The sequence below is a fragment of the Syngnathus floridae genome, chromosome 1 (genome assembly GCF_059516105.1).
Source record: "Syngnathus floridae isolate MCC-2025c chromosome 1, RoL_Sflo_1.0, whole genome shotgun sequence".
NCBI lineage: Eukaryota > Metazoa > Chordata > Actinopteri > Syngnathiformes > Syngnathidae > Syngnathus > Syngnathus floridae.
Genome location: NC_142413.1, coordinates 8,380,020 through 8,406,602, shown reverse-complemented (window position 1 = coordinate 8,406,602; position 26,583 = coordinate 8,380,020). Strand labels below are relative to the sequence as shown.

General features: G+C 40.8%; 1 protein-coding gene across 5 annotated transcripts in view; it reads left to right on the top strand.

Moving 5' to 3' along the window:
- slit3 (slit homolog 3 (Drosophila)) overlaps positions 1-26,583 on the top strand; it is a 170,974-nt gene that overhangs the window by 134,815 nt on the left and 9,576 nt on the right. For all 5 annotated transcript variants that reach the window (XM_088398680.1, XM_088398590.1, XM_088398507.1 and 2 more), the window contains 14 exons: positions 3,660-3,792; positions 5,357-5,425; positions 5,530-5,601; positions 7,674-7,745; positions 9,889-9,960; positions 10,039-10,121; positions 10,198-10,278; positions 10,561-10,685; positions 12,257-12,354; positions 16,790-16,929; positions 19,470-19,563; positions 20,473-20,610; positions 20,845-21,085; positions 23,166-23,296. In XM_088398680.1, coding sequence (XP_088254806.1) covers positions 3,660-3,792; positions 5,357-5,425; positions 5,530-5,601; positions 7,674-7,745; positions 9,889-9,960; positions 10,039-10,121; positions 10,198-10,278; positions 10,561-10,685; positions 12,257-12,354; positions 16,790-16,929; positions 19,470-19,563; positions 20,473-20,610; positions 20,845-21,085; positions 23,166-23,296 — 1,549 coding nt within the window. The remainder of the gene's footprint in view (positions 1-3,659; positions 3,793-5,356; positions 5,426-5,529; positions 5,602-7,673; positions 7,746-9,888; positions 9,961-10,038; positions 10,122-10,197; positions 10,279-10,560; positions 10,686-12,256; positions 12,355-16,789; positions 16,930-19,469; positions 19,564-20,472; positions 20,611-20,844; positions 21,086-23,165; positions 23,297-26,583) is intronic.

The following is a 26,583-nucleotide window of genomic DNA, read 5'->3' as shown; positions in this document are numbered from 1 at the left end:
ACAAGGATTTGACATTTTCCAACCTACCACTTGGAAAAATAGATTGCAATGTTGCTCAAAGTCAGAGTTCCTAATGGAACAAAGTGTAGATGAAGTAATATGATTTAAAACATCATTAGCGGCAACAGACAGTAAAATACTAAAGACAATCAGTGCAGTATCTACATGTTTTGATTACGGCATTAATATGTTGATATATCATTTGTCTATGACATTTTTAACAATCTTTCTTTCTGTTTTTTTTTTAAACACTTTCTTTTTTTTCTTTTAAAAATTGTTAAAACTGCCACACAAGAAGTCAAGTTTGTTGCCACGAGTGCTGGCGGTCAAATGACTAATTCACAAACAAAACAAATACCATATCACAGTTGTCACTATTTTCTTTACGCTGGAACATTTTGAGGTCATAATTCATAAAAAAAGATTAAATTCTCATGAGAGGAAAGAGAATTGAAATGATCGCGGTGTAATTGTTCACATTATGTCATGTTGTGCCAGTGAGTCTCAACTTGAACAAACTGGGCAGCGGTTCAGTGCTCAATACGTCATCGTTTAACCAAGCGTCCAGATGCACACGTCCGTCTTTCAAGGCCTTCGTCTCATGCAGTTCTCTCAGTCGCGTTGTTATTTTGGAAATACGGCGGCCCATTCGCACGTCCCACATCCTCTGCAGCGTATAGTGAGGCCAGCGTGATCGCTAACCGCTGGCCAGCAGCCTCTAATGACATCATGACATCACTTTGTGGTTCCCGCTCTGACGCTGCCGTTACCGCGACAATGTCGTCCCATCGCCACCGGGGCTGCTCGTTTCGGTGGCCAAGTTTGACGCTACGCTGCTGCCTTCCTCGTCATCCTATTTACTTGGAATTACTTTTCACTCTGATAATTTTCTGTGCTGCAAGCTTTTATTAAAGATCAGCTTGGAAAGTCGTTAGCTGGTTTGGCTTTGGTGAAACGTTGGTGTAAGATTTGACTACATGAAGTCATGTAAAGGCTCTTGGAGTGGTTTATTGCACGTTCAAACACTATTTTAATCATTAGGTGGATTTGATGTGCAAATCCGACCTGAGGAGTGCTGTTACTTTCGTGGCTTGTATTATTGAGTGTGGAGAGTGGGGGCCCAGCATCCAAAAGGTTGCTGGCTTGACTCCGGATTATGCATGGTCCATCCGTTTACAAGTTTAAAAGTACCCATCAGTTATCTGAACCGATCCTCACGAGGATGGCGGACACGCTGGAGCAGTAGGTAGGGACACCCTGAACTCTGGTTGCCAGCCAATCGCGGGGAACACAAAGACGAATAACAATCCACACTCACATCTACGGCTAATTTGGAACGCTCAATTGGCTTACCATGCATCTATGTAGAATGTGGGAGGAAACCGGCGTGGAAACCCCACGCTGACATGGGGAGCGCATGCAAACTCCACCGGAGCCGGACTCGAACCTGCGACCTCTGCACTGTGAGGCAGATGTGCTAACCTGTGCCTAGGCAGGCTCATATTCTTGTCACAATTAGTAAACATTACTAAAGCGGTATAGAGCAGAGAAGAAGCTAAATGTTTTCTTACAAATTGATTTTTATATATGCTAAAATAATACACAATATTCATTTTTGGAGCTGTAATTGTATTGATACTGTGAAAACGTAATATTGTCAGACTGATACCAGCCGATGCCTACAAAGACAGAGATGTGAACGAAAGTTATATCACTGCACATCACTGGGAATTTACCCACATGAGATGGCTATTCACAAGGAACTCCAACTTTTAATGGGGTGAAGCACTCCTTGAATCTAAAGTAAATTACATAACTGTTTTGACTCTTTTGGTTCCTTAATCTCTGTAAATGGCCCAATTACTGCATTTCCAACCCAGCAGTCAGTTTCTGTCCAAACAGTGTGAAATTTGTCCTGCTTGAATTTCACTAAATACTGCAAAATTTATGGCTCGCAGTAACATCACAATGCACAAAAAGAATGACCACTAAATATAAACTCATTTCAAGTGTCTCTTTACCCAGGCACACACACACAGAGAACCTCAAGTTGCGTTATTATTGGCACAGTGGCCTCCTCATTATCCTTCATTACGGTTTTAACTCTATTCAAAGCACAGTTCAAGTGTTGTCATAATGCAACCAGCAGCGCGACGTTAGCAAATGTGTGATTATGTGAGTGTGTGTGTCATACGAGCAAATGGAAGCCGTTCTCAGCCAAGAACAATGCTCCGGGCTTCGATCCTTCCTAACTCTCGAGTGTTGGACTCCCGTACAGCCCGCCATGTGTTTTTGGTTGCGACCGTGTGTTTGTAAGCTTGCTTTGCTTGCTGTGCTAGCTTGCATGCATCTGAAGTGATTTTATTTGTCTGTGCATGTGTGTGGGGGAGGATGTCTTTGTCACACAGCCCATAAGTGTTGGGCTATCTTATCAGATTCAGTTTATCTGAGATAAAATAAGATTATTGATCCCACCGTGTAGGATTAACTTGTTGCAGAAGCGTGAAGAAAAAAAAAAAAAAGCACCAAACATATAACAAAACCAGAGGGAAAAACAACACTCAGATCAACTACCAGGACAACACTGTCCTTGCAAATAATTGCCTTCACTGTAATTCAACCACGAAGAAATCACAGAGCTCAAATGTCTCTAAATCCGCTCTTTGTGTTGTTTAATGGAGTTCCCGTTCTGGAGTATCCCTGAATAGAGCAGCCGGAGGCCTTTAGATGAAATAAAACAGGCGTATAGTAACAAATAAAACAAAAATGTCTTGAACATCTCTTCCGCTGTAACTAAATTGGCATGGTCAAATGTGTATATATATGGCCTTATATATTAAGTACTAAAGCAAGTAAAAAAAAAAAAACTATTTTTTTTTTCTCCGACTCTTCTGACCTCTCTGATAAATATGTAGTCATTTACCAGAGAGCTGTATCGGATATGATATATATGTATATACATATATACGTATATATATGTATATGTAAAATGACGCATGATACATATACATACATATACATAATCTTCTCTATGGTGAAAGCATTATGTGCATGAGTACAAGTGTAAAAAGTTTATTGCACCGGTGGATTTTTTTTTTTTTTAACCAGGGTTGCTTTTATAAATTTACACTCCACATGTTGGAATGCTCAGATAAATTTGGCAGCCCCATGTTCAATTATAATCTATAAATGGGGGGAAATAAAACAACTCTTTTTCTTTTAGCATCCTTAGCTTATCTAAGATAAGATTCATTTATTTATAGTTCATCCCTTTTTTAAAGAAATGGTTTTAAAACATGGCCACAAGATAAAACCAGCTGAAATAGCCCCAAGAAAGCACTAATGTTGCACATTTATCTACATGCTAAGTCTGCACGATTAGCCTCGACCACATAAAGTCAGTTTCAGACCAGAATGGAGCAGCAGTGGCTCAGATTGATACTGTTGGTTGTTTGGGGGGGGGGGGGTCCTGTTGAGCAATGCACCAAACTCCAAAATTGCATGGGCAGTGTTATTGGGGGAAAAAAAGCACACGTTGGCTTAAAATAAAATCACGTACACGTAAATGCAACTGGGATGTTTTTTTATCTCGGTTTGGTTTTGATTCCACGATGACTCTTTTGCTATGCGATCAACCCCTCCCCCGCTCCGTCTTTCAGGTGTCGAGGATAACGGCTGTCTTCCTGCATCTGGCTGTCCCGATGTCTGCACATGCTCAGACAGCGTGGTGCGATGCAGCAACAGAGGGCTGCGCTCGCTGCCCAAGGGCATTCCCAAGGACGCCACGGAACTGTGAGTCCGGTGCACTCCCTCCTGGCAAACACCCGCACGAAACACACACTAATACCGAGTGTAGTCAATATAATATTTAGGAACCAACCATATACACAATGCAAGGCGATGTAAATTAAACACCTTTGTGAGTCATTATAAAATCTCAGAAAAAATCTGCGACGGGTGAACCAAATTCTTCACAAGAAGAACTGGCCTCCACTGATTAAAGGGGCGCCAAACCATATTTGTGGCTGATAAAATAAATGATCTGTTTATCATTAACAAGGCAATTATTTACACTTAAAATGTAATTGAGAGTGCTTTTGTATGTGAAAATAATGGTTAGCAGACACAGACAACGCATAATCAACGTGCGAGGGCCAAAATGTTTTGAAATGGTTTCGTGTTGATGTCAATTGCGTGGATTGCACTTTCTGTCCGCAAGAAAGGGGAATGGGCGTTACAGAAAGCTGGATGTCCAAACCTGTCGTCCATGTTTTGGAATTACTTTCTAAACATTCACTGGTTCGCAATGCCAATGACTGTTTTATAAAGGATTTGTCAAATCACTGCAAATTCTACTCACATTTTCCATCCTAGCTTACTTCATTCCATTTCATTATTTTCCACTTTTAACTAAGAGCTGCAATAGTGGTGTAAAAGAGCAATAATGTTGCCAGCTCGAGGAAATGGTACGAAATAATTTTTTGTTTTAACGGAGAGAAAAATCCCTCATACTAACGGTGAACCACGACATGCCCGCGCACATTGTCACCACTCCCCTAGCTCTGGAATGACTCCTGCTGCTCGGGGTCAATAACAGTGATTAGGTATTGATCAGACGCAAGAAGACACTCCATCATAGTGTCCACTCGACCTATTTCTGACCCGAGAGAAAGAGAGCGGGACCAGTGTGTCATAAAGCTTCTGCTCGGTGTGTGTGACATGTTGTGAGATTATATGCGTGTCGATGTAAAAAACTCGGCTGAGATGTGCTTAAATGTAGTTTTTATATCATTGCTGCACAAGCCAAACATCCAAAACCTGAATTGTCTTTTTGACTTCATCTTTCCTTTTCAAATATAACCTACACGTGACCTTGCTTACAAGTTTTTAGCGCAAAGCTGATAAAATGAGTAGCAGTTTGGCAATTACTTCTAAAACGTAAAAAAAAAGTTTTTAAATGTCATTTACAGTTCATAATTATACTGTGTGTATTTCAGACAAACTTAATTCTAACATAATTGAAGCACCATTGACGTGCTAACGGTTGGCATAGTAACAGAAGCAATGGCGATTTGAATACTAATGGAGAACTCATAACTCGTATTTCCATGCACATATTTTTTATCCTTTACAAAAATATTGCACAATCTTGAGGAAATTAGAGACGTGGGGGAAGATGATCTGCCTGACTGTAGAACTATACTGCCTCCAGATGACCGACATAGCGACGCCAGCACTGTCCATCTTTACCAAAATAGCAGCACTAACAATACTAAGATAGTATCAGGCATGGCTTCTGCATACTGTAGGATTATTTCTTTTTTTAATACAAATGTATATAACATATCCCTTGCAGTTATCTGGAGGGTAATATGCTGACTTCTGTGCCCAAGGAGCTGGCGGCCCTGAAGCATCTATTACTTGTGTACGTACCCGTCATTTCTTGCTCCCGTCGGCTAAATCCTCATGTGGTCGACAAAGTGTGTGTCCTCCATATGTGTGTATTAAGCATGTGTGTTGCCTCTACAGAGACCTGAGCAACAACAGCATCAGCACAGTGTCGGCGTACACCTTCAGCAACATGACTCAACTGGCCACGCTGTAAGTTATTACCATGGCAGTATACTCAGTGAGGCGATCAGATTGCCTGCATATGTTTCTGTGGTTTAAGCTCCGTTCACAGTTAAAAGGTGACATTGTTGGTTCCAAAATGTTGGGTCTGCGCATGTGTGTACATATTTGGGCAGAGCATTTTGTTGTCACAGGTTGCTCCACAATGGAAATCTGTATATTGGGAAGCAACACCACATATTTGTTCCACTCGTATTCGTTCCCAAAAAACATTTATTTGGATTTTTAAACTCATCTGACAATATAACCTTTCAAATAATGGCTTAACACATTATGGCCTAAAGCGCCTGGCAAAACATTCTCAGGGCGATTTTAGAAGCACTCTCAAAAACCTGAAGTTTTCCTGGAAGTTAACGGGATTGTCAATGCCTACTAAATAATTAATATCTCAGCCTCTGTAGCAGATACATGATTCCAAAAACATTTGAGAGTTTACACTTGCAGGTTTCACATATTTTTTTAAATTCTACCTTTATCCCCTGAAACAGCCTGGATTAAAATTAGCCCTCAGTTCTGACTTGAAGCCTTCAAAATCATCTTCTTCTCCGTTGTCCAAAAACTATTTTTTAGCTGCAAAATCCGATCTTCGGGTTCCCCTGCTTCAAAACCCTCAAGGGTTTTGTCACTTATTTTAAAATACCTACCATGCTCGGAAAACAATTCCCAGAAATTTCTACAAGCCAACAGTGCCATCACGTGTTAATTCTGACGGATTTTATTGGCTACGAGATGGAGAATTAAGGAAACAAAAATGATGCATTCGCCTTTCCGGTCCCTAGTGGTTGAAACGCTGTAGTGCGCTCCCGTTTTGAATTGGTTGAAGGGGATTTGAAAAATATGCTATTTTTAATAGCTGCTCAGTAGAGCAAAAAGTACTGTAAACACTCCTTAATCTCCACTAACAACCCAGGCTAAACCTAGCTCCTTCCAACACACAGAAATCTCAGTGAAATGTGTATCACTTCAATTTCATTTATTGACGCCAGTCACGACATCCCCATTAGTTGCTGTAATTATTTTCAATTTCTTAACTCACATTCAGGATTATGCACATCCAGTATATGATGACTATGCGCTTTTAAGTGTTTCCAAGCACTGAAATGTTCCCTATTTTGTGCAGTCACGCTTTTTCACGCCAGGGAGTCATCCAGTGCAAACAGCTACATCAGTTAGCCCCCAGAAAAACATCAACGGAACAGACTGTGATTTAAGTGCACGGCTTATGGGTGTCTTTACTGCACTGCGGGGAAAGAGATAGCCCACCGCGTCTCTTCTGTTCTCACAAGAATTTAACTGACAATTTGGCAAAAATTTGGTTGAAGGTGGACGCAACTCATGAGCAAACCTCTGCAAGCAAACCATATGTAGAAAATGGCACACAAGTACATAATTGACTGAAACGCGTCATTAAAAGGTCGTATTTTAGCCCAGAAGTGATTTACGTCAGGACGTTCAGCCTTCAGGCGTGTAATTACAGATCAAAATTCATTTTCTGGAAAAGCTTTTCCGAATAACCCTGAAAATAAGCCAGGATTTTCTACTATTGAAGTGGCATTGTTTTTTTGTTTTTTTTTTCAATCATTATTACTAAAATATGATTTGGATGAGTGGTCCTTTTCCATTTTACACTTAAAAGCCACAAACTGACCCAATGAGGCGGTTTTGCCAATCGACACAAAATGGATGGACATGTCGATTGTAACAGGGTTCATTAAAATATGTCAAGGACCCATAAACGAAATTCAACAGAAATTTGTCCTTCTTCGTTTGAAGCAGCCATTTGGGGAGCAATGTGACGAGCTCCATCTGGAAAGTTTGCCGACATAAACTATTTAAATTGCACAAAGATCAATTTCAAACCTCCTTGAGACAAATTTGTGAATTCTAGCCACTGCCAGTGTAAAATTGCAAAGCTGTTTGCTTAAGACTTGAAACATATAGTCAGCTCTTTTTAAGTCACATTGACTGTAGAGCTAGCATAACGACATGATCTCAATACTTTGAACTAACGCCTGTGACCTTCTCTCGGTTCTCTTCACCAGTATCCTCAGCTACAACCAGATTCGCTGCATCCCGGTCCACGCCTTCCACGGTCTCAAGTCGCTCCGCCTGCTGTGAGTCACAAGCTCGGCCCTCACGTGTGTCGCAGTGCTCTTCGGAGCTAAATCAAAATTTAATCAGCCCCCTTGGCGCTGTGCCATGCACAAAGTATGTCGCAGCCGCCGGCTCGTTTGTTGCGCCGGGCTACCCAAAGAGATAAAAGTGATGAGCTCTCATCATCTGCATGAGGTGGCCGCTCGATTCCTGATGCGTCCCGCCGTCATCCGTTCATCCATCCATCCTTCCTTCCCTCTGTCCTCTCTTGCTTTCTCACCGCCCACCCAGTGTTGGGCTTGATGAATGGACCTTCAGTGTGTGTTTCTCTGTCTCATCCATCAGCTTGTCCACCCTCTGTCTCACGACCCAAATGCACACCGCGCCTTCCTTTTACCGCCATGGTTGCCTCTGTGCTCTGCGTTGGCAACTAATTTTGAATCAATTGCTACGTTTTGCATTGAAATTGAATTATTTTCAGAAAAAAAAAAAAAGTGTGTAGTCAAACAGTCAACATTACAACCCGCTTTCACAGTCAGTGCATGATTTCCAAAAAATGGATTTTGTGTCTCAACACATAACGAACATGAAAGACCCTCAGGCTTCGTTAATTAGAAATGTCCCAAAAGTTTGTGTCTTATCATTTCATTTCTCATTGTTTTATCCACTGTTAATCTCAAAACCTCTCTCGAATGCTTTCGACCACAGATTTTCATTTTTTATACTCCCCGAGCCTCCTTTGTGACTTATAAAATTAACTTTGTGTCCCAGCTACAATTATTTGACCCGTCTTCAGGCATTTTGGGGCTATTAAGTCGTGATTATTACACAAGAGAGATATTACACTTTTAACCGCTTTGCCCCTACAGCCTGTTTTGGGTCTAAACAAAACAGAGAGGTATGTCTGCCGTACACGCCGAAAATGTCTGTAGTCAGTCCGGCGTTTGAGCTATGACGTGCTGAGCTAGGGCGTTGTGACTAGGCGAGCTGCTACTCTCGAGCAAGGAGAAAAGTGAGCTGCCATGAAGATGACGTAAAAATAGTATGTTCATTTTCACACTTCGTTTGTAAGATGACCAATGTGTCCACGAGCACAGCTTGCGTTTTTAGTATAAATAAAAGCAATCTCGTTTTGCAGGTCTCTAGTTTTTTTTGGAGTCATATCATATAATGTTTTATCCATTTCCGCAAGGGGCATTTTTGTTGTTTGTGTTTTGGTGGCTCTGACCTCTCATCTGGCGGACGTTCACAGATTGTTTTCCGTTTTCATCCTCCTCTCCTGTCCTCCTTTCATTTTACTTCATGTTGCCTTGGGGACTGCCCCCGCTTAGCAACCTGTTGCCAGGCAGTCATCACCGTCACTCCCTTATTACCCGCAGCACCCCTCTGGACTGGGCCGGTGTAGTGAGAGCTATTAGTAACTGACACAAAAACATGTACTGGTGAACTTTTTGCGCACACACACCTTTGTACAGAAGAGACACAAGTACTGCGTACACTCGTGTGTATGTTCTGCAATTGCACATAGACTTTGAGAGAGGTCAATGGCGTATTTTGGACTCAAAGGCCGCGATAAATTTTTATTTAAAAAAACACAAATTTAATAGAGAACAAAACTCATTGTAGACGATATTTATACCTAAATACTTTTTATTTTTTTATTTTTTATTATTATTCACATTTGGCACATTTTTTGTGCTGTGTCAAATTTAATGGAAACATTTATTTCCACTTTGCGGGAATTTTAATTATATATATTTAATTATATATATGCAAATCCAAATGCTATATCCCATTCCAGCAGCGGCTTCATTTCTGTGAACACAAGCTTTCTGTTTACTTTCTTTTTATCTATAAATATTTTAGTCATGTTCCATTATAGACGTGCATGGTGGTCTTGTGCCGCAGATAATTTGAATAATTTATCATGCTGAACAAGGCCGTCTGGCAGTCACTGTGATTTAGCTCATATGACGGCTGTGACTCAGTGTTTTTCCAATGAATATTAACACGACAATGGGGTATCTTAAAAGCATGAAAGTTTTTTTATCACCTGAATCTACACATAGATTTAGATTATGAATCCTTGGTTGGATACCACAACTCTACACTGCGGTCTCATATGTTGCTGCAAAAATTGCAAACCAATATTTCTTTTCTCAGGACCCTCCACGGGAACGACCTCTCAACTATTCCGGACGGCGCGTTCAACCACCTCACGGCTTTGTCCCACCTGTAAGTACATCACTGAAGGTGTCGGCAATACCAACAGATTGTTGGAATGTTATATTGATTTTTATGAAATGTGCGCAGGGCTTTGGGTGCCAACCCCTTGTACTGCAATTGCGAACTACGCTGGCTCTCCCAGTGGGTGAAGGCCGGATTCAAAGAACCTGGTAGGGAAAACGTCATACCAGTGTAAAAGGCTGTTATGTGGAATATGTTCTTAAGCAACCCAGTGACTGTTGACAGGTATTGCTCGCTGCACCGGACCTCCTGACATGGCTGACAGGCTTCTGCTGACGACACCGCTCAACAAATTCCAGTGTAAAGGTAAAAAGTCTGTTACTTTTAGGTTTGTGCAAAAGAACACTCAGTTTTGAGTAAAAGTAAATTATTCTTTTATCAGGATTTTTTTTTAATCTTTCTGTTCGTTGGTTTGACCAAAAATACAAGTTTCTTACCAAAAGGTCGAGAAAATGAACTAAATGAGTTAATGCTGATATTTCACATCCTAAAAGAATTATACATTCATAGTTGCCTTTCACTTCGAGGACAAATAATTGTTAATTTGTAACTAAATCAGTCATCCTTTTTGTCTGTTTTCTGAATCAGGTCCGGTGGATATCGCCCTTGTGTCAAAGTGTGCACCCTGCCTGGCGGGGCCTTGCCAGAATAATGGCACGTGTGTGTCCGACCCATCTGGATCCTACCAGTGCACCTGTCCATTTGGATTTAAGGTGAGATGACACAATACTTGAGCACCTATTAGCATTAGGGATTAAATAATAATAATACAAGGCAGCTTAGAGCCTGAAAGACAGCACAAACAACGCGACTAAAGGAACTTCTTCGCAAATAGTTGAAGAAATGTTCCACAGATAAGAATGCATGAATGAATAAATGAGTAAATCAATAGTTGAATTTGTAACTATTGACCCACAAAATGATGGGAGTTCACTATATACTAGTTTCAGAACTAATTCCCCCCGAATGTCAAACCACAGAAAACTACTTTAACCTGAAAATAGAGACATTGGGTGAATCTTATGATTCACAGAACTGGCCGTACGTGTACCGAGGCCCAGATCCTCGACGGATAACTGCGCCGCATAAGCCCGTGGTATTAGCAGTATTATCCGACTTAGCTCCGTCTGTGCATGCATAATGTATAGAGCCGTTCATCAGCAAAGACATGATGACTGCAGCGAAGCTTCTGACCGACCCAAAGACAAAAGGGGGCCGGCTGCGCTTACTCTCTTGAGTCTTGTAACTGCAAAGACATGCAAATCTGCTACTGACGAAAGGAAATGTATATCCAATGTGTAAATGTGTTTCATCTCATGTATTATTTAAACTGCAAGAATGCAATGATTTGGCCTTTGCATTCCATTTTTTTTCAAGTTGAATCACAGTGGTTCTCAAACTAGGCTCTGGGGGTCTGTGACATGTAGTTGGGGGTCCAAAAGATAATTTGCAATAAATTATCTCATCTTATTTTAAAAGTATACTTCTACACATCATTAGCCTAATAGCATAGTTGCCCTCATCATATTTAAAGAAAAGAAGAAAAACAAAAAAATACAACTTTATAGAAGTGTTTTTCCGTCTAAAAAAAGAATTTCCTAACATTGCGTTTGGAGGTGGGGGCAAGGGTTACGTAGATTACGGATACTTTGTCACTTGGCCAAATTTCCAAGGAGTTGCTTCAAACCAAAATGGTTGACTTGCTGTTGAATTTTAGGCGTGGGACCTTGAACCCTTTTTTTGTTTGTTTTTTGTGTCCTGGTATGATAGACTTGTCTCACAAATTCCTGTCCATTGGTGAAACTGGTGGCTTGGGAGATTTTTTTTTTTTTCTAACATTCCTGAGGGCACAGCACAGTGAGATTCAGGGCGTCAAGTTGCGGACCACTAATAAATATCCATCCATCCATCCATTGAGGAGATTCCAATACCCTCTCATTCTCACTTTTACAGATCTTTGTATATCAATGCACCCCTTATTACCCACTTGGCTTTTGAAAAGGACAAAGGCCCTTGTCAAAGTTAGAGAGGGGAAAATGGTATGGTTTGGGTGCATATGAGTGTTCCTAGAGTGTGCACTGTGACAATGGTAATTAAAACTTGTCAGAAAAGCCATCCATGTGAGAAAAGAATAGGAAGTAATGACAAGAGAATGGAAAGAGATGATGCAGTGATGTTAGCTATCATTAAAGTGGCCTGCTGAAGGCAAGAAAAAAAATCAACTTTTAACCCACTTGTAGCACATTTCCGTCATTATATTCTCTTTTTTTTTTGTCTCTCTCAGGGTCAGGACTGTGAAACGGCCATTAATGCCTGTGTTAGTTTTCCCTGCCTGAATGGAGGGACGTGTCACCTTCAGCCGGGCTTTGAAGACCACTTCAGGTACCCTCTTGAGCCTTTTCATTGACAGAAATTTTCACCTACCTATTTGAAATTTGTGATGTTAATGAAAGCTGTGAAGTCATGAGAACATGCTGGCATTAAAACGGTTTAAATCTGGGAATTAAATTCACATTTGATACTTGCATTTCAGGTTGAAATTAAACCGTAAAAAACATAAAGTGAAAAAAGTATTTCAGAACTTTCAATCAGAAGTGCGTCAGTTAACCATGATAAAAATACTTAGAAGGAATTGTAGGATTCAGCGCTGCATAAGCAAATAGGATAAAATGCATGACATAGTGAACAAAATCAAAACAAGTGTCAACTCTGTAAGTATCAAGTACGATGGAAATAAAATATACTACTCATCATTTACCGGCAAACCAATAAAAAACGATCTACCATCAACAGTAAATAATTCATACTTAAAAAAATAATTGATGTCTTCTGATACCCTTTGGCTTTTGTTCAAGATGACAACTAACTTTGACCTCGTGATGTGTTTTATTGTCTGTGAGTGGGAGGTGGTCTGGGATGCTGAAGAAACAGATGAGAAAAGCTTCTATTGAGCTGCTCTCTGACCTCAATAGCCACGCCAAAATGTCCTCCACTTCTGTCAGTCGTCATCGTCAGTCTGCTCCCCCTCGAACGCTTTGACATAAATCTGTCAACGCCGCCGTTATTTATCACTCGCTGCCGACGTCATTGCCTTTATTCTCTTTTTGCTGGTAAATCCAGTGAAGGTAACGTGAGCGCAACATCAGCCACCCTGGCTTGCATCAACATCCAACGGAGGGCTTTGTTGGCCGCAAGCATTATGGTCACTGACTTGAAGAATGGAAACATAAATCATTTTTTAAGTTAATGTGTAAATCAAATGTAAAATTACCGTCACATTTTTAGTGGATGTGTAACACAATCCATCATTAATCTACATACGTATATCCAGAGGAGGTGCACTTGATGGCTTTGCAACATTGCCTTGGAATGTATTGTCATTGGACACTTCATTAGGTACACAATCGCATGAGATCTGTAAACGAAATCAACTTTTGCACAAGATAATGTTAGGCCAGCCGCACACAGAATGGAGCTGCTGAAGCTGAACGGACTATGATAGTTGGACGGAGCCACAACAGGAGATAGACTTTGCTAAGAATAAAGTTCGTAACCGAATCCTTATTTACGAACAACAAGAAAATAGTCTAAACTGCTGAAAATGGGAGGAAAATGCAGGGACAATGAGGAAAAATAAAAAACAAGAATGTTGAGGGAGGAAAAAAGAAAATCTGTGAACTGCAAACTACTTTCAAGTTGTAATATCACCAGTCAGCACTAGATGGGATTTGCGCTTACACCTGGTCTATATTAAGTGAGTCTACCTAATATTTTTTGGTAGATTTGGAATGACATGTAGGACAAGCAGTAAAATTTGAATTCAATTTATTTTATAAGAGGAGCCCTTTGCTCTGGAACGAAAACATGCAGTATGTGTTTATTTTACTGTTTGTCGTCTTAGATCAGTGGCTCAAAAAAAGTATGATCAGAATTTGCTATATATTAAGAGCATCTAATTTACATTTAGTCTGTATTTAAAATAGAATCTTTATCATACATCTGACTACGAAGTCTTTGGTCCAATGTGGACCAATATTAGCACAGATGAAAAATTATTGCCACCCCTCTAGCATTTAAGTTTCCCATCCCTGCTCTAAATCGTCCTGACCCGTCAGGTAAATTAAAACAAATCCGATATGTACCCCCACTAGAGTGGATGTCTGGTTTGCAGTTTTATACAACTGCGCTGCGCCATCCTGAGAGCCATTTTTGATAAACATGTCTGTTGAGAATGTCTCACTGTGTCGCGCACACATGACAAACAAGAAGACGACTAGAGTCTTCTCGGAGAGCCCTTTGGCCTTTTCGAAGGTTTCAATATGCATGTGGCCTTTAGCGGCCCTGGGTGCTAATGATATCCTGGCTTCTTTTACCCGTTTATAGATGCGCTCCTAATGTTCATAGCAGTGCAGGTAGACTCTTATGGCCTCTACGGCCGACCTCTTTGACATTCTGACATGTTTTATAATCCTTTGGGGATATTTGATAAGTCCAATCAGGTGCGGAACTCTACAGGCAGACAGTCGTTTAAAATGTTGCCGCTGGGATCTGCACTCTTTGGTCCGACAGATGTATTTTTTCCTTCTTAATGTTCGTCTTTTTTTTTTTTTTTTTACTGTAACTCTGGGTTTTAGTGTGCCATTAACAACCGTGTAGAAGAATAAATTGAACGTCATACTAGATCCATATTTCTAAATAACATTTGTCATTGAAAATAAGTGTCAAGCAGTCATTCCCAAAACCGTACCACTAAGAAAATCCTGAGCGCTCCAATTGCCACCATAGTGACTGGTATTACAATACAGTAGTGTAGTGGATGTAAGCGTTCATCAATGTATATTATCATTACTAGCAGTACTAACATTTTCCACAGTTTTAATGTTGCGTCTACAAAGTACAACAGAACTGTACTTGCGCAGGAATTATTTCATGTACTACTACTGTAAACCCAGACCAGTTGGGGTACTAGTACCAGATGTTGAATATCTGGTCTCACTGGTCTCAAGCAACACTTTTGAACTGCACATTTATTTCATGGGAAATAAAACACAGAGTAAATTATTCATACTGTACATGCAAATTAGACAATGTGTATCTATTGGGTTTTTCATTTTTACACTTTGATTTGAAATATCTTGGAAATTCAAGACAGCCTTCTTTATCTTTCTCTGAGTTCAAACCGTCAAACCCTGCTCGTGTTTCAAACGTAATCAGTGTGAGATGCATGAAAAAGTGGCGAGTGGGAGAGAACAGCTTTAAAGAGTGAAAATGGGTGAAACACGAGCAGATGCAGCAGCAGCAGCACGCGGGAACCTTGCGAAGTGTCGATAGCAGAAAGGCAGTGTGCGTGCAAGTGTGTGTGTGTGGGGGGGGGCGTGAAGTGACTCGCTTGGGGATGACCTTGCTTGTAAAAGTCCTTTTCATCCAATAAAAAAAGTAAAGCGACTTGATGAAGTGTGAGAGACAAATGCAAGGATGAAGAGTTAAGAGGGTGGGCGAGCTGCTGAGTGCAGCTGTGGTCGAGAAAATGTGTATTGCGTGTGTTGTGGTTGTGTGTGCGGGGGATTAAAAGTGTGAGATAGAAGGCGGTGGAATACAAGTTGCAGCCATCAAGAGGGAAAAGTGAGGCAGTTGAAATGAAAGGGAAGGTCTTCGAAGAAAGGAGCATGTGGGGGAAGCAGAAGTTAACAGAGTGTCCCTGATTGGACAGGGAATAACGACCACAGCAACTCATTAGAATTACACAATTATCTTAGCTTTTAATTGGTCAGTTGATGTCTGATGCTGCTTTTTGAAACTCCACACATTACATAAACATTCACTCTGAATATGGCCTTAACGAAAAAGCGGAGTTATACACCGTATTTTCCGGACTATAAGGCGCACCGGACTATAAGGCGCACCTTCAACGCAGGGCCCATTTTAAAACTTTGTCCTTATATAAGGCGCACCGGACTATAAGGCGCACCATTAATGCATGATGTCAGATTTTTAATCCAAATCAAATCATTCTCCATTTTATCTTCAGACGCAACAAATTACTTTAAAATCACAAAATAATGATCCATAGTCTTTTTGATTCATGATTCATAGTCTTCAGCGGATCCACTTATGATTGATTTCATGACACAATGCTTCGGGCCAGTTTAAATTTAGGAATTTGGTCCATATATAAGGCGCATCGGACTATAAGGCGCACTGTCGGCTTTTGAGAAAATTTTAGGTTTTTAGGTGCGCCTTATAGTCCGGAAAATACGGTATTCATTACAACAGATGTGAATCAAAAAGGCTTTTTCTTTCAGCAGTCTGCGCCAATAATTTTTTTTAGGAAAGGCTTCTGTAAATTGACTACATTAATGAATGAGCTTTTATAAGCAAAGATTTGGAAAATTCACATCATCGCATACATGTCTGCAACACATACACAGAGAACATGTGTACGAGTTGAGTTGAACCAATAATACATCACGTTACACCAAATGTAGTCGTAAATAGTGGACACAATACTCACTGAGGTTTAGTGGCGACTCCAAACATCTCATCAGATTTATCTCTCTTTTAAGATCCAATTATCTTGCGATCAAAAACGAATTAATAACGCTTTGTTACGAGGACTTCTTTCTAATATTTTAGTTGCAAAATTGGAAAACCCAATTTTTCTATTGGATGAATTTGCAGCATTGAGCTGCTATACTTATTATTTTTGGAATGCAGTGACCATATGTTTGGCTTCACCCCAGGATAGTGATTGATTTTTATTTCAGGTTTTACAGCATGACTCAATTTATCTGAATCTAATCATAATGTGGCTGTGCAGCTGCGTGTGCCCGCCGGGTTTCGAGGGCCAACGCTGTGAGTTGAACCCAGACGACTGCGAAGACAACGACTGCGAGAACAACGCCACCTGCGTCGACGGTGTCAACAATTACACTTGTGTCTGTCCACCCAACTACACAGGTAGGAGGAGAACACACCAATCTCTTCTTTGTCGGGGCCAACACCAATAACTGGGCTTTATTTGAGGATTTTTCTGTCACTACGATCAAATTGTCGGATTTCTCTTAAAAAAAAAAAAAAAAAAAAACGATCCTGAGTCACCTTTTTCCACCTTGATTTATTGTCTGCATTAATCATCATAAATGCTTGTTTATTAGCGACGGGGTGATGGGTGATTTTAATCGATACTCAGTTATATGAGAAACACAAGCCATGTCAAAATATCCTTCCACAGCATAATGGAGAGAATCTAATAGAAATGTAGTGCCTGGTGGAAATGTGTCTAAAGTAAGTGAGTGACTCTTAGGTCACTTGGGCTGTTTCCCCCAGAGAGTTCCCGCACAACTGCTTACTCACACAAAAATGGCCATTTCCACTTTTGCCGGTTGGTGAGTCCGTAATGGACAGCCGCTCCGCAGTGACCCCGACGCTGCTCCTGAAGGAAGTTTGGGGACAGCAGAAGAGGGAGTGTGTATGTGTTGTGTGTGCGTGTGAGGAGAAAACATAAAAATGTCATCGAATGAAAAGAGGTCAAGAAAGGGGTTGATAAAGCGAGGAGAAAAGATGTGGGAGAGAGGTGCTGAAAGTGGGAAGGAGAGTCAAAGTGACGCCAGCTGCTGACTAAGGAGTTAAGTTTTTTTTCTTTGTTAGCTTGACAATGACCTCTAAAGTAGATACTGGACCTCAGTCAAGACCCACACATAGTGTCATTACATTTGCTGGCATGCAGAAGCATCTCACGCTGCCAGACACACACACACACACAGAGCTGGCTCATGGTTCAGTGGCCCGTTGTCCAATCATCAGGCTTCACTTAAGAGTTTGCTTGCCCACTCACTTACCCTCACTTACTCAACCGTTCTCCAGCCAAGTTTTTACAGCACAGCAGAACCTTCGATCCAATGCCCTATGGTGACACTGGTTGTTTGTGAAAACATTGTTCCCAGAGGACATAATAGATGTAGAAATTGTTCCAGCACTACGAGCATCAAAGCATCTGTTTTTCAGTGAATACCTGAAGTCGGGTTGGAATTTGTGAATAGCAAGCTGCGAATAGGGGGTGGCAGTATAGTTAAATCCAAATTATAAAAAAAAAAAAAAAGTGTAGGCAAAATATAGTCTTGCTCCGCCACTGAGGCTTGTTTTTGTTTTTGCTGGTATTTGTCTTCTCTCGCTTTCCTCCTGGAACGGCAAATAATATTGACATTTGTTTAGAGTGGGCTTGGTAATGGGACTTGTTTAGTAGTTAAAGCCGCGCAATAAAATTTGTGTAGATTATTCTGGAACAATCTATGGTCCTAGTTAACACCGCCAATATCTTTAACAGGGGACAATTGTTCATGATAGAATTCTGTTACCTAAATTTGTGAGGCACAATCTATTGCTAAGATAGGCTAACAAGTTGTACCCTGCTTTAGTCTTTCAATTTATCCAGTGGAAGAAATCCTCACCTTCTTGTGCAAAGCAGACATGCTCAACAAAACAAATGTCAGTCTTTCAGAGTGATGTCACCACTTTGGAAAAGGTCACATGGTCAGCGAGAGTTAAGTTCCCCCAGAGATGTCAAACACGTGAAGATCAGCATGTAGTTTGTGAGGTAGACACTTTAAAGTGGGGGCTTTGCAGAAAGGTCAGGGGGGCCATTATACTTAGTGAGGAAGATCCCACTGGGACTGTGAAGATCTAGGCTGAACTTCCTGTGGATTTTGCTCCTGGTGTAGTTTTTCTCTCACATTCTGTTAAAATGGTTAGCAGCTTCTATAAGAAAGATTTTTTTTTTTTATCTTTAATTCATCAGAAGTGCTAATGTACTTCATGCACATTTAATCCCAGAGCTCTTCATCTCATCCGTAATTATTAACCAGTGGCTATATATTGACTTAGTATGTGATTTTTTTTTTGGTGACTAAAGGAAAATAAAGCAGTGTGTTCAGGGAAGCTAAGCACTAGATATGAATTATGTATGACAAGATGAACGCTTTCTTTTGGTTTTTGCTCCGTGTTACTTTGCGGCATAGCTACACATTATGTCAAGACGCCGCCATTAATACACATTTCTAACTTTGTAAAATAGCCTGACTCGGATTCCTGCTATTATAAAATCACTTTCTTTTTTTCTAGTGTTTCCATCTGATTCCAGAGTGTAATTTACCAGCAAGGCTATAAAAGGTCTTGGGAAAAGGCTGGTGGAGACAGACATGGTGGGAGTAAGGGGGGGGGCGTCAGGATTAGATTAAAGCAGGCACAGAATGAAGACGAGAGTTTTAATGGCGTCGGAAGGAGATAGAGGCGCATAAATTAGACCTTTTTTCCCACCCTGTTTCTGTCTATTAATGTCCTCTCTTTGATTTATGCCCTACTTTTATGTTAACAGATGTTGTAAAGTTTAGACGGATCGGCCTTAATCCCCTCACATCGCATCACAAATGTTTGTCGATGCCATATTTTTTCCTCATCCAAACCAATATGAGGTCATATTTCTCCCTTCTCACTGTCACCAGGTGACCTTTGCGAGGAGGTTCTGGATCCCTGTCTCCCCGATTTTGACCCCTGTGAGCACGATTCTAAGTGCGTCCACGTTGGTCGCAGTTACAGGTGAGTGACGGAGGAAAAACAAGTCCAGAGGGTAAATCAGAAGACCGTAAAGAAAACTGAAGGTCACCTTTGATCATCCAAAAAGCTCCGATTGGTTCATCCTTGAGTCAAAGTCAGAACTGAAATTGAGAAAACTCCCTTGAGGCATTCTTTGGATGATGGGATATGAGGAAATGGAAAATGTCCAAATACTGTCATAAAATTTTCTGTAGTGAAATTCTACTTGTTTGGAGTCACCGTGAATCCCAACCGCTGTTGACAGATCAGCAGGTTACCTCATTGGAACCTCTTTATATTTCTGGTCCGGCATTCATGAATTTATGTCGTGTCTGAAAATGTGTTGCTGCTGTGAACTAACTGAAGGAGCTTCACATACCTTTGGCTAATCGAGAATAAATGCTTAGCTGCCATTCTTTTGGCAATTTATTTTCCCTATTTTCCCACTGTCAACAAAGACCGATAGCAGATATTCATTTGCATTAAAGAAGTCATGCACATGATGTGATTGGTCGTTACCCAAAATATTAATGAATTCTAAAAATGTGTGAATCATTTCTTCATTGATAAAATGACATTCATAAGGCATTCATAAAATGAACCTTTTAAGAGGCTGAATCTGCGTTAAAATACCGAATAATGGCGCTGAAATCCGTCCTCAGTTCACTGTACTAGCAATGTTATTTTTGTTCCTCTTTCTATTCCAGTGACTTATAATGACAGGCAGAACAACGAAATGTGTTTCTACTAGATGGCAGAAGGTTCAATTAACCAGTTTCCTCCTGTTTCCGTTCAAACAACGGGATACAGTCATGTAATACCTTAAGCCCATTTGAGACTGCGCTGAGAAACATATGACAATTGTGTCTCTTAAGATCGCTCACAGTAATAACGGCAGGCATATTTCTGCAGGTGTGAGTGTTTACCAGGCTACGTTGGCCATTTCTGCGAGCAGGACTACAACGACTGTCTGGAGAACAAGTGTCAACATGGCGCAGAGTGCGTGGACGCAGTCAACGGCTACACGTGCGTGTGCAAGGAGGGCTTCAGGTAAGAGAGATGTGCACAGCCCTGGAGGAGATCCAGATGTTCCATGAAGCCACAAACGGCGTTTGTGTGCATGTGACAGATGCACTGTATTTAAGTGAAATGTAAAAACAGAAACAGATTTATAAACACCAATGCAAATATTTTCCTTTGTTGTGTGGGTGATTGATTCCCTCTCTCACAATGTCAAAGCTGAATTTCCAAAATGTCCCTTTCACGACTTCCTTATCCTTCCAGCGGCTTGTTCTGCGAGAATCCCCCGCCCATGATCTTGCTGCAGACCAGCCCGTGCGATCACAGCGAGTGCCAGAACGGCGCCCAGTGCCTGCTGGTGGCCGGCGAACCCGTCTGCCGCTGTATGCCTGGTTTCTACGGCAACAAATGTGACAAGATGGCCACCGTCCACTTCCTGGGGCGGGAGGCATATGTGGAGCTCCCGGGCGCAAAGCTACGCCCCAATGTTCATATTTCATTGCAGGTATGCTTGATTGCTTTTTTTAAGCATGTTTCTTTAGGGTTAAGTTTGGATAAATGCTGATTGTTTTCTTGTGTGTTTTTTTTACATTTAAACATGAAAGTTTAATTTACTCCTATTTCTTCTTTTTCTTCAGTTATTCTGAAAAACATGAAAACGTAATATGTAGATTGCATTATTTAAAACTGTGTTGTTTTGTTATGTGGAATGTGAAACGATAAGTCTTTGTTTTTCATTGTGAAAAATAATAATAAAACTTCAATAACGTTCATATATAATACTAAAAAGGATGCATTTTTAAATTGTGATTGTTTTATTCTGTTTTTTATTCAAATAAATGAATAATTGTGTGTAAAATTGACTGTTAGCCCTAATCATAAAAAAAAGAAACATTCCAAATTAATACTTTACGTTCATACTTAAATTACGTTTTTTTTAACAGTTCAAATTTCAAACAACTTTTAAATGTAAAAGTTCTTTAAAGTAGAATTTATCTTATTTTACTTCATACGGATCTATTGATTTTTTTTTGTTCTTGTTTTTGGGTGCATGGTATGTGTGAGAAAAAAAACTCAAGTATGAAGAGATTTACCTTTTGCAACATGCCAAGCATAAAATGTAGCTTTGAAACTCAAATTGAACCTACATCTGCAGCATGCTGCATCCAAGATCTGCTGTGCTCTCACACACGCACTCACACTCACATACACACACACACACACACACACATGCGCACACATCTTACACTCCAATTTCCACTGCGGACTATTCTGGCCCTCTGAAAGTCGAATCCCAATTGAGGCGTATTTTCCTGCTGTCTTTTTTGAAGGCGCCAGATCTTGCAACGAAACAGACAGAATGCATAAAAGTAGAACGCTTATGGTTAACACCTGTGTGAACGTGAATGTGTGCTTCCACGTTCAAGCCAGCAGCTTTTCACTGTTCAATGCCAAAGCTGTTAAATCCGCACCAAAAGTCCTACGCTGTGAGACTAAAGGGGAGGGAAAAAAGCAAAGTGAATTGACAGCCCTTCATAAATCACTCTCTACTTGTTCCTTTTTTAACACGTTCTCCCACTCTCTTTTTCTCGTTATCATCCAACCTTTGTTCATATCTCTATCCTTATTCTCTCCCTCTGTCTGTCTTCTTTCCAGCAGCTTGTTAGCAGCTGTGGACTTGGCCGAGCTCCACGGTAAAGCTGCGGTGTTAAGTGTTTGGCCCCCCGCAGCCACACGGCCACCTGTTAGTCTACGTTAGCATAATGTTCCCGACGGCCGTCGAAGCTCTTTTTGCACAAAACGTAGTGTGACAAAGGATTTCGTCTCATTATATTTTAGTTTTCTCACGGTCTATCTGTGACGGACCGTCGATGGGGAGGTGGCTAAAGCTGTCAATTTGAATTTGACAGATTATCGCTTTGATTATTCCGTTTTCATGCATGTGAGTTGCAAGTATTTTTTTGGTTTGTTTACTTGGGCTATCCTTACTCATGCTCGACTGTAGTATCAATGAGTTTGTGGCTTTAAAAGGCGGGGCCAGGTTTGGGGAGTGACGTGGGTGTCAATGAATGGGAGCATAGAGACGGCTGGCTGCTAACACAAGCCGGGTGACTTGTGAGTCGTTGCCTTCAGGAGCTTTCAACTCTTAAGTGCAGGGATAGGAAACCCTGGTCCCACAAGAGTCACATCCTAACGCTCTACTGTACTTGTATTTTTTCTTTTGTCTGAACTGATTGGCAAAGATACATCATGCTGTATATTTCCCAATGAATTTCATAAAGGCTTAATTTTTCCCCACTATTTCCATGGAAATTCTCATGAGAGCATGTCCAGAGATTAAAGACACACTTGTAATCTTCATGCAGGAGGTTTTCAGGGCTTTTCATCTACTAGGCAGCTGTGTAATTTGGAATGTTTTATTCTATTGGTGCACACTGAACCATTATTGACCCAAATTATCTCGATGGCCGTATATTATCGAGCGGTTTGTCCTGTCACACATGGCAGATTTTGTGGGTCGCTGACAGAATAATGCATGAAGTTGCAGAATGATGCGTAAATCATGTTGTGTGTCTCCCCCTCAGGTGGCCACCGACAAAGACAACGGTATTTTGTTGTATAAGGAGGATCACGACCCCCTGGCGCTGGAACTTTACCAAGGGCACATACGACTCATCTATGATATGGCCAGCTATCCTCCCACGACTGTGTACAGGTCAGACACACACACACACACACACACAAAGGGTTTCTCATTTTTCCTCAATCGGGGTTTGTTGATTGCCCTCCTGGGTGTTATGATCTACAGAGCTGTCCTTTCCGATCTGGAAGGCAGAATGTGCCGAATGCCGAACCACGCTCATCTGAAACGTGAAAACTACTTTCGTATGCCTATATAACCCTACATATTTGAGCTGTGAAAATATATCTGCTTAAAGCCTCCTTCAGCTAGGATTTATCCTGAAGTCTATGCCGCCACAAAAAGCGCTCGCCACTAGCTAGCCCACGATCTAACAGGCTTCCCGAGATCCTCTCAAATTGGTGGCCGGCTTGTCCGCTGTGCCACTTTCTCACCTGGGAATTTAAATACTATGTATTCAACTTTAAGCATTTAGGTGCAATGTGGATTGGAATTTGTGTTGAAGGTGATAAACACTGTTGAAAATGTGCAAAACAGTAACTCAAAAATTCAGTTTTGTTCAACACTGTAACAAAGTGTTCATCTTATTTTCAGTATTGACCGCTTTACAAACAGCACATCAAAGTGGTAGATAAGTCATGACTCATATATTGAAGGTTACAATTTCAATTGGGCTTTGATTTTGTGGACTTTTTAGTAGCTGCTGATTCGGCCAAGCACGTAATCCACAGACTGATTCTTCCCAACGCCCATACAGACTCGCAAATCCATAGCAGAACGTTTCCCTTTATAAACAAATACCAACTCCCCAAAATTCCATCGTAATCCCCACGAGATGGCGGTGGACCCGAGAGAAAGACAACAAAAGTCTTTAGAGGTGAGACTTCAAAAGGTCCGCACAAGAGACCTCATTCATGTGTGTTAGCCGGCCTTAAGCCTTTGGATATTGTATCGAAGATACGTTCACATTTTCATAGAATTTGATATTCCGCAGTAATTTGGGGTAAAAGAGATGATAATCCAAGATAACATCTCTACACTTACTAAGGTGACTGGAACATAAACAGACTATGAAATAGTTTTGGAGAAGTTCACCTAACTTGAAGGAGAAAGGAGGTGATGGACGAAAGATGAAAATGTGCATATCTGGAAAATGTCCCTCCAGAAAAAAACAAACCAAAAAAAGTCTTTGGTCGTATTCCCAAAGCCAAGTTCAAGTTGAGACTGTAAATTTAAACCGTTATTTCCCAGTTATTAGCACACAGACTATAGCCAGAGGGATGTCAACAATTGATTTTGAACACTGCTAATCACGCAGCCTTATACAAAGCAAAGATGTGAAACCAAACACCGAATAAAAATCAGTGAGCTGCCTCGTCATACTTTTATATAATCAGACACTTTCTGGAAACCACCGAAGGCCATCAGGAATGTTTTGTTTCTCTTGCACAGACCACGATTGTACCTTAACAGGAATACTCGCGTCAAACCAAATTGTGTCGACCGACTGTGCATTTTTTACTCAGACTTTTAACCGTAAGGCGTCATAAAACATTTAAATTGTTCCGTGTTGACTCTTTTACTCCTCAAACTTGCTTGTGCGTGGGCTTAACAAACACTTATCAAAAGCAATACGGTATTTTCACTGGAAAACAGACTTTTTTAGAGGAACATGCAATTTCAGCGCTCTGCATAAATGAGCACTGAGTTTTATTAAACATTTAGAAACATTTATACACATAAAAGTGTGGCCACCTTTTATTAATGGGTTGAAGATTTATTGCTCAAAGACATTGGGATATGTTTTTTTTGAGGAGGGGGTGCTGTACAATCTTAAATCATCCATCCATTTTCCTGAAGCTTATCCTGTTGAGGGCCACAGCAGGGGGTTGGAGCCGATCACAGCTGAGTTTGTACAACAAGCAGAAAGTCATTAAATCATTTTGTCAAAGTTCAACATTTTGGGATATTGGCAAACTCATCGAAAACCAATAAACCACATGTACAGGAATAGTTCTTAGTGTGGGATCCCATAAAGGTCATTATTTTGTAACACCGTGAACCTTAGGGCTGTTGTCACAGCTGGTCATGACAAAATCCGTAATTGTCTTCTAACGGATTCGGTTGTCCCAAACCAAAATAGTGTGCCTGCACCTTTCTCCAGATGGCGATTTTGTGGTTTGTCTTATAGATCGCTTTATCACACAAGGTGTGTCAGCACTGGTGTCACAAAAGACATATTGCAAATTCAAACCAGAAGTCTTCTCTCCATTGTGGGCTAAGATGATAACCAACAAAGTTCCTGGCTGAGAAGAACAGATATAGCTCCTGTTCTCCATGAAGCTCAGAAGGTTTATAACGATGATCCATTTAAAAGACATGGATGTCATCAAGATGCCCTGAATGAAGGAGGTGGGATATCGTTTAAAAATCACTCCAGGAGTGGCAGAAAACGTTGTGTGTTAGACTCCCAAGGAAAAAACCTGTGTAGTTTAGATTTGAAGTACATTTGTAGCCCTTTCTGAAACACAAACTACCAAGGTCAGTCGGGAACTTCCTGAATTGGTTCTTGCGGTGTTCCTATCGTAGCTGCTGGCAGTAAAGCAAGTGGTGGCCCAAGACTTTTACAAGTAATTTATATCCACGAGAATACAGGGACATTTGCATTTTTAGAGCAGCCTTCATTGAGATGTTAGATGGCTGGACAAAAGCCCGAGACTATTACAGATTCAAGTGTGTGGGATAGGTGGTCCAACAGAGGAGAGTGATGAAAGCAGATGATTAAGTGCGGATATGACGACGGGATGGAGCGTATCAGGACGGATGGGGGACTCAACCACAGACCGAGTCCGAGAATTATCCTTGTCAACTCTCGTTAGCTTGACACGGGCCACGCCTGCTCGGCCAAAAGACAGATCAGATCAGAGATGCTATTGGAAGCCGGGATTGCAAATGGAAATAGACAAAATGTAAAATAAACAAAATGCAATAAAGTGGTTGTAATATAAATATAGTAGTGGGACAATACGGAAAGCGAAAAGCAGAAAATACAGATTTGGCCCAGTGATTCCACTTTTCTGGCAAGAATCTTGACAAATTTTCATAATGTTTTTTGTGGTCCAATTTTCTTTCATCTCTGTTCGAGTTCACCTCAAAACATGTTTAATGCTCATTTAATATGAGTGTCCCCACACACCACGATAAAGAATGGCCAGATGCGTTCTTACTGCTCCAATATTGTGTGGGCCACTCTAGATCACTGACAAAATACACCACACCCAGATAGCTGAATCTTGACTGACAATCACGAGTCTCCTCACCCAAACGTAATTAGCTACTGTTCAGTTGGACGACGATTACGA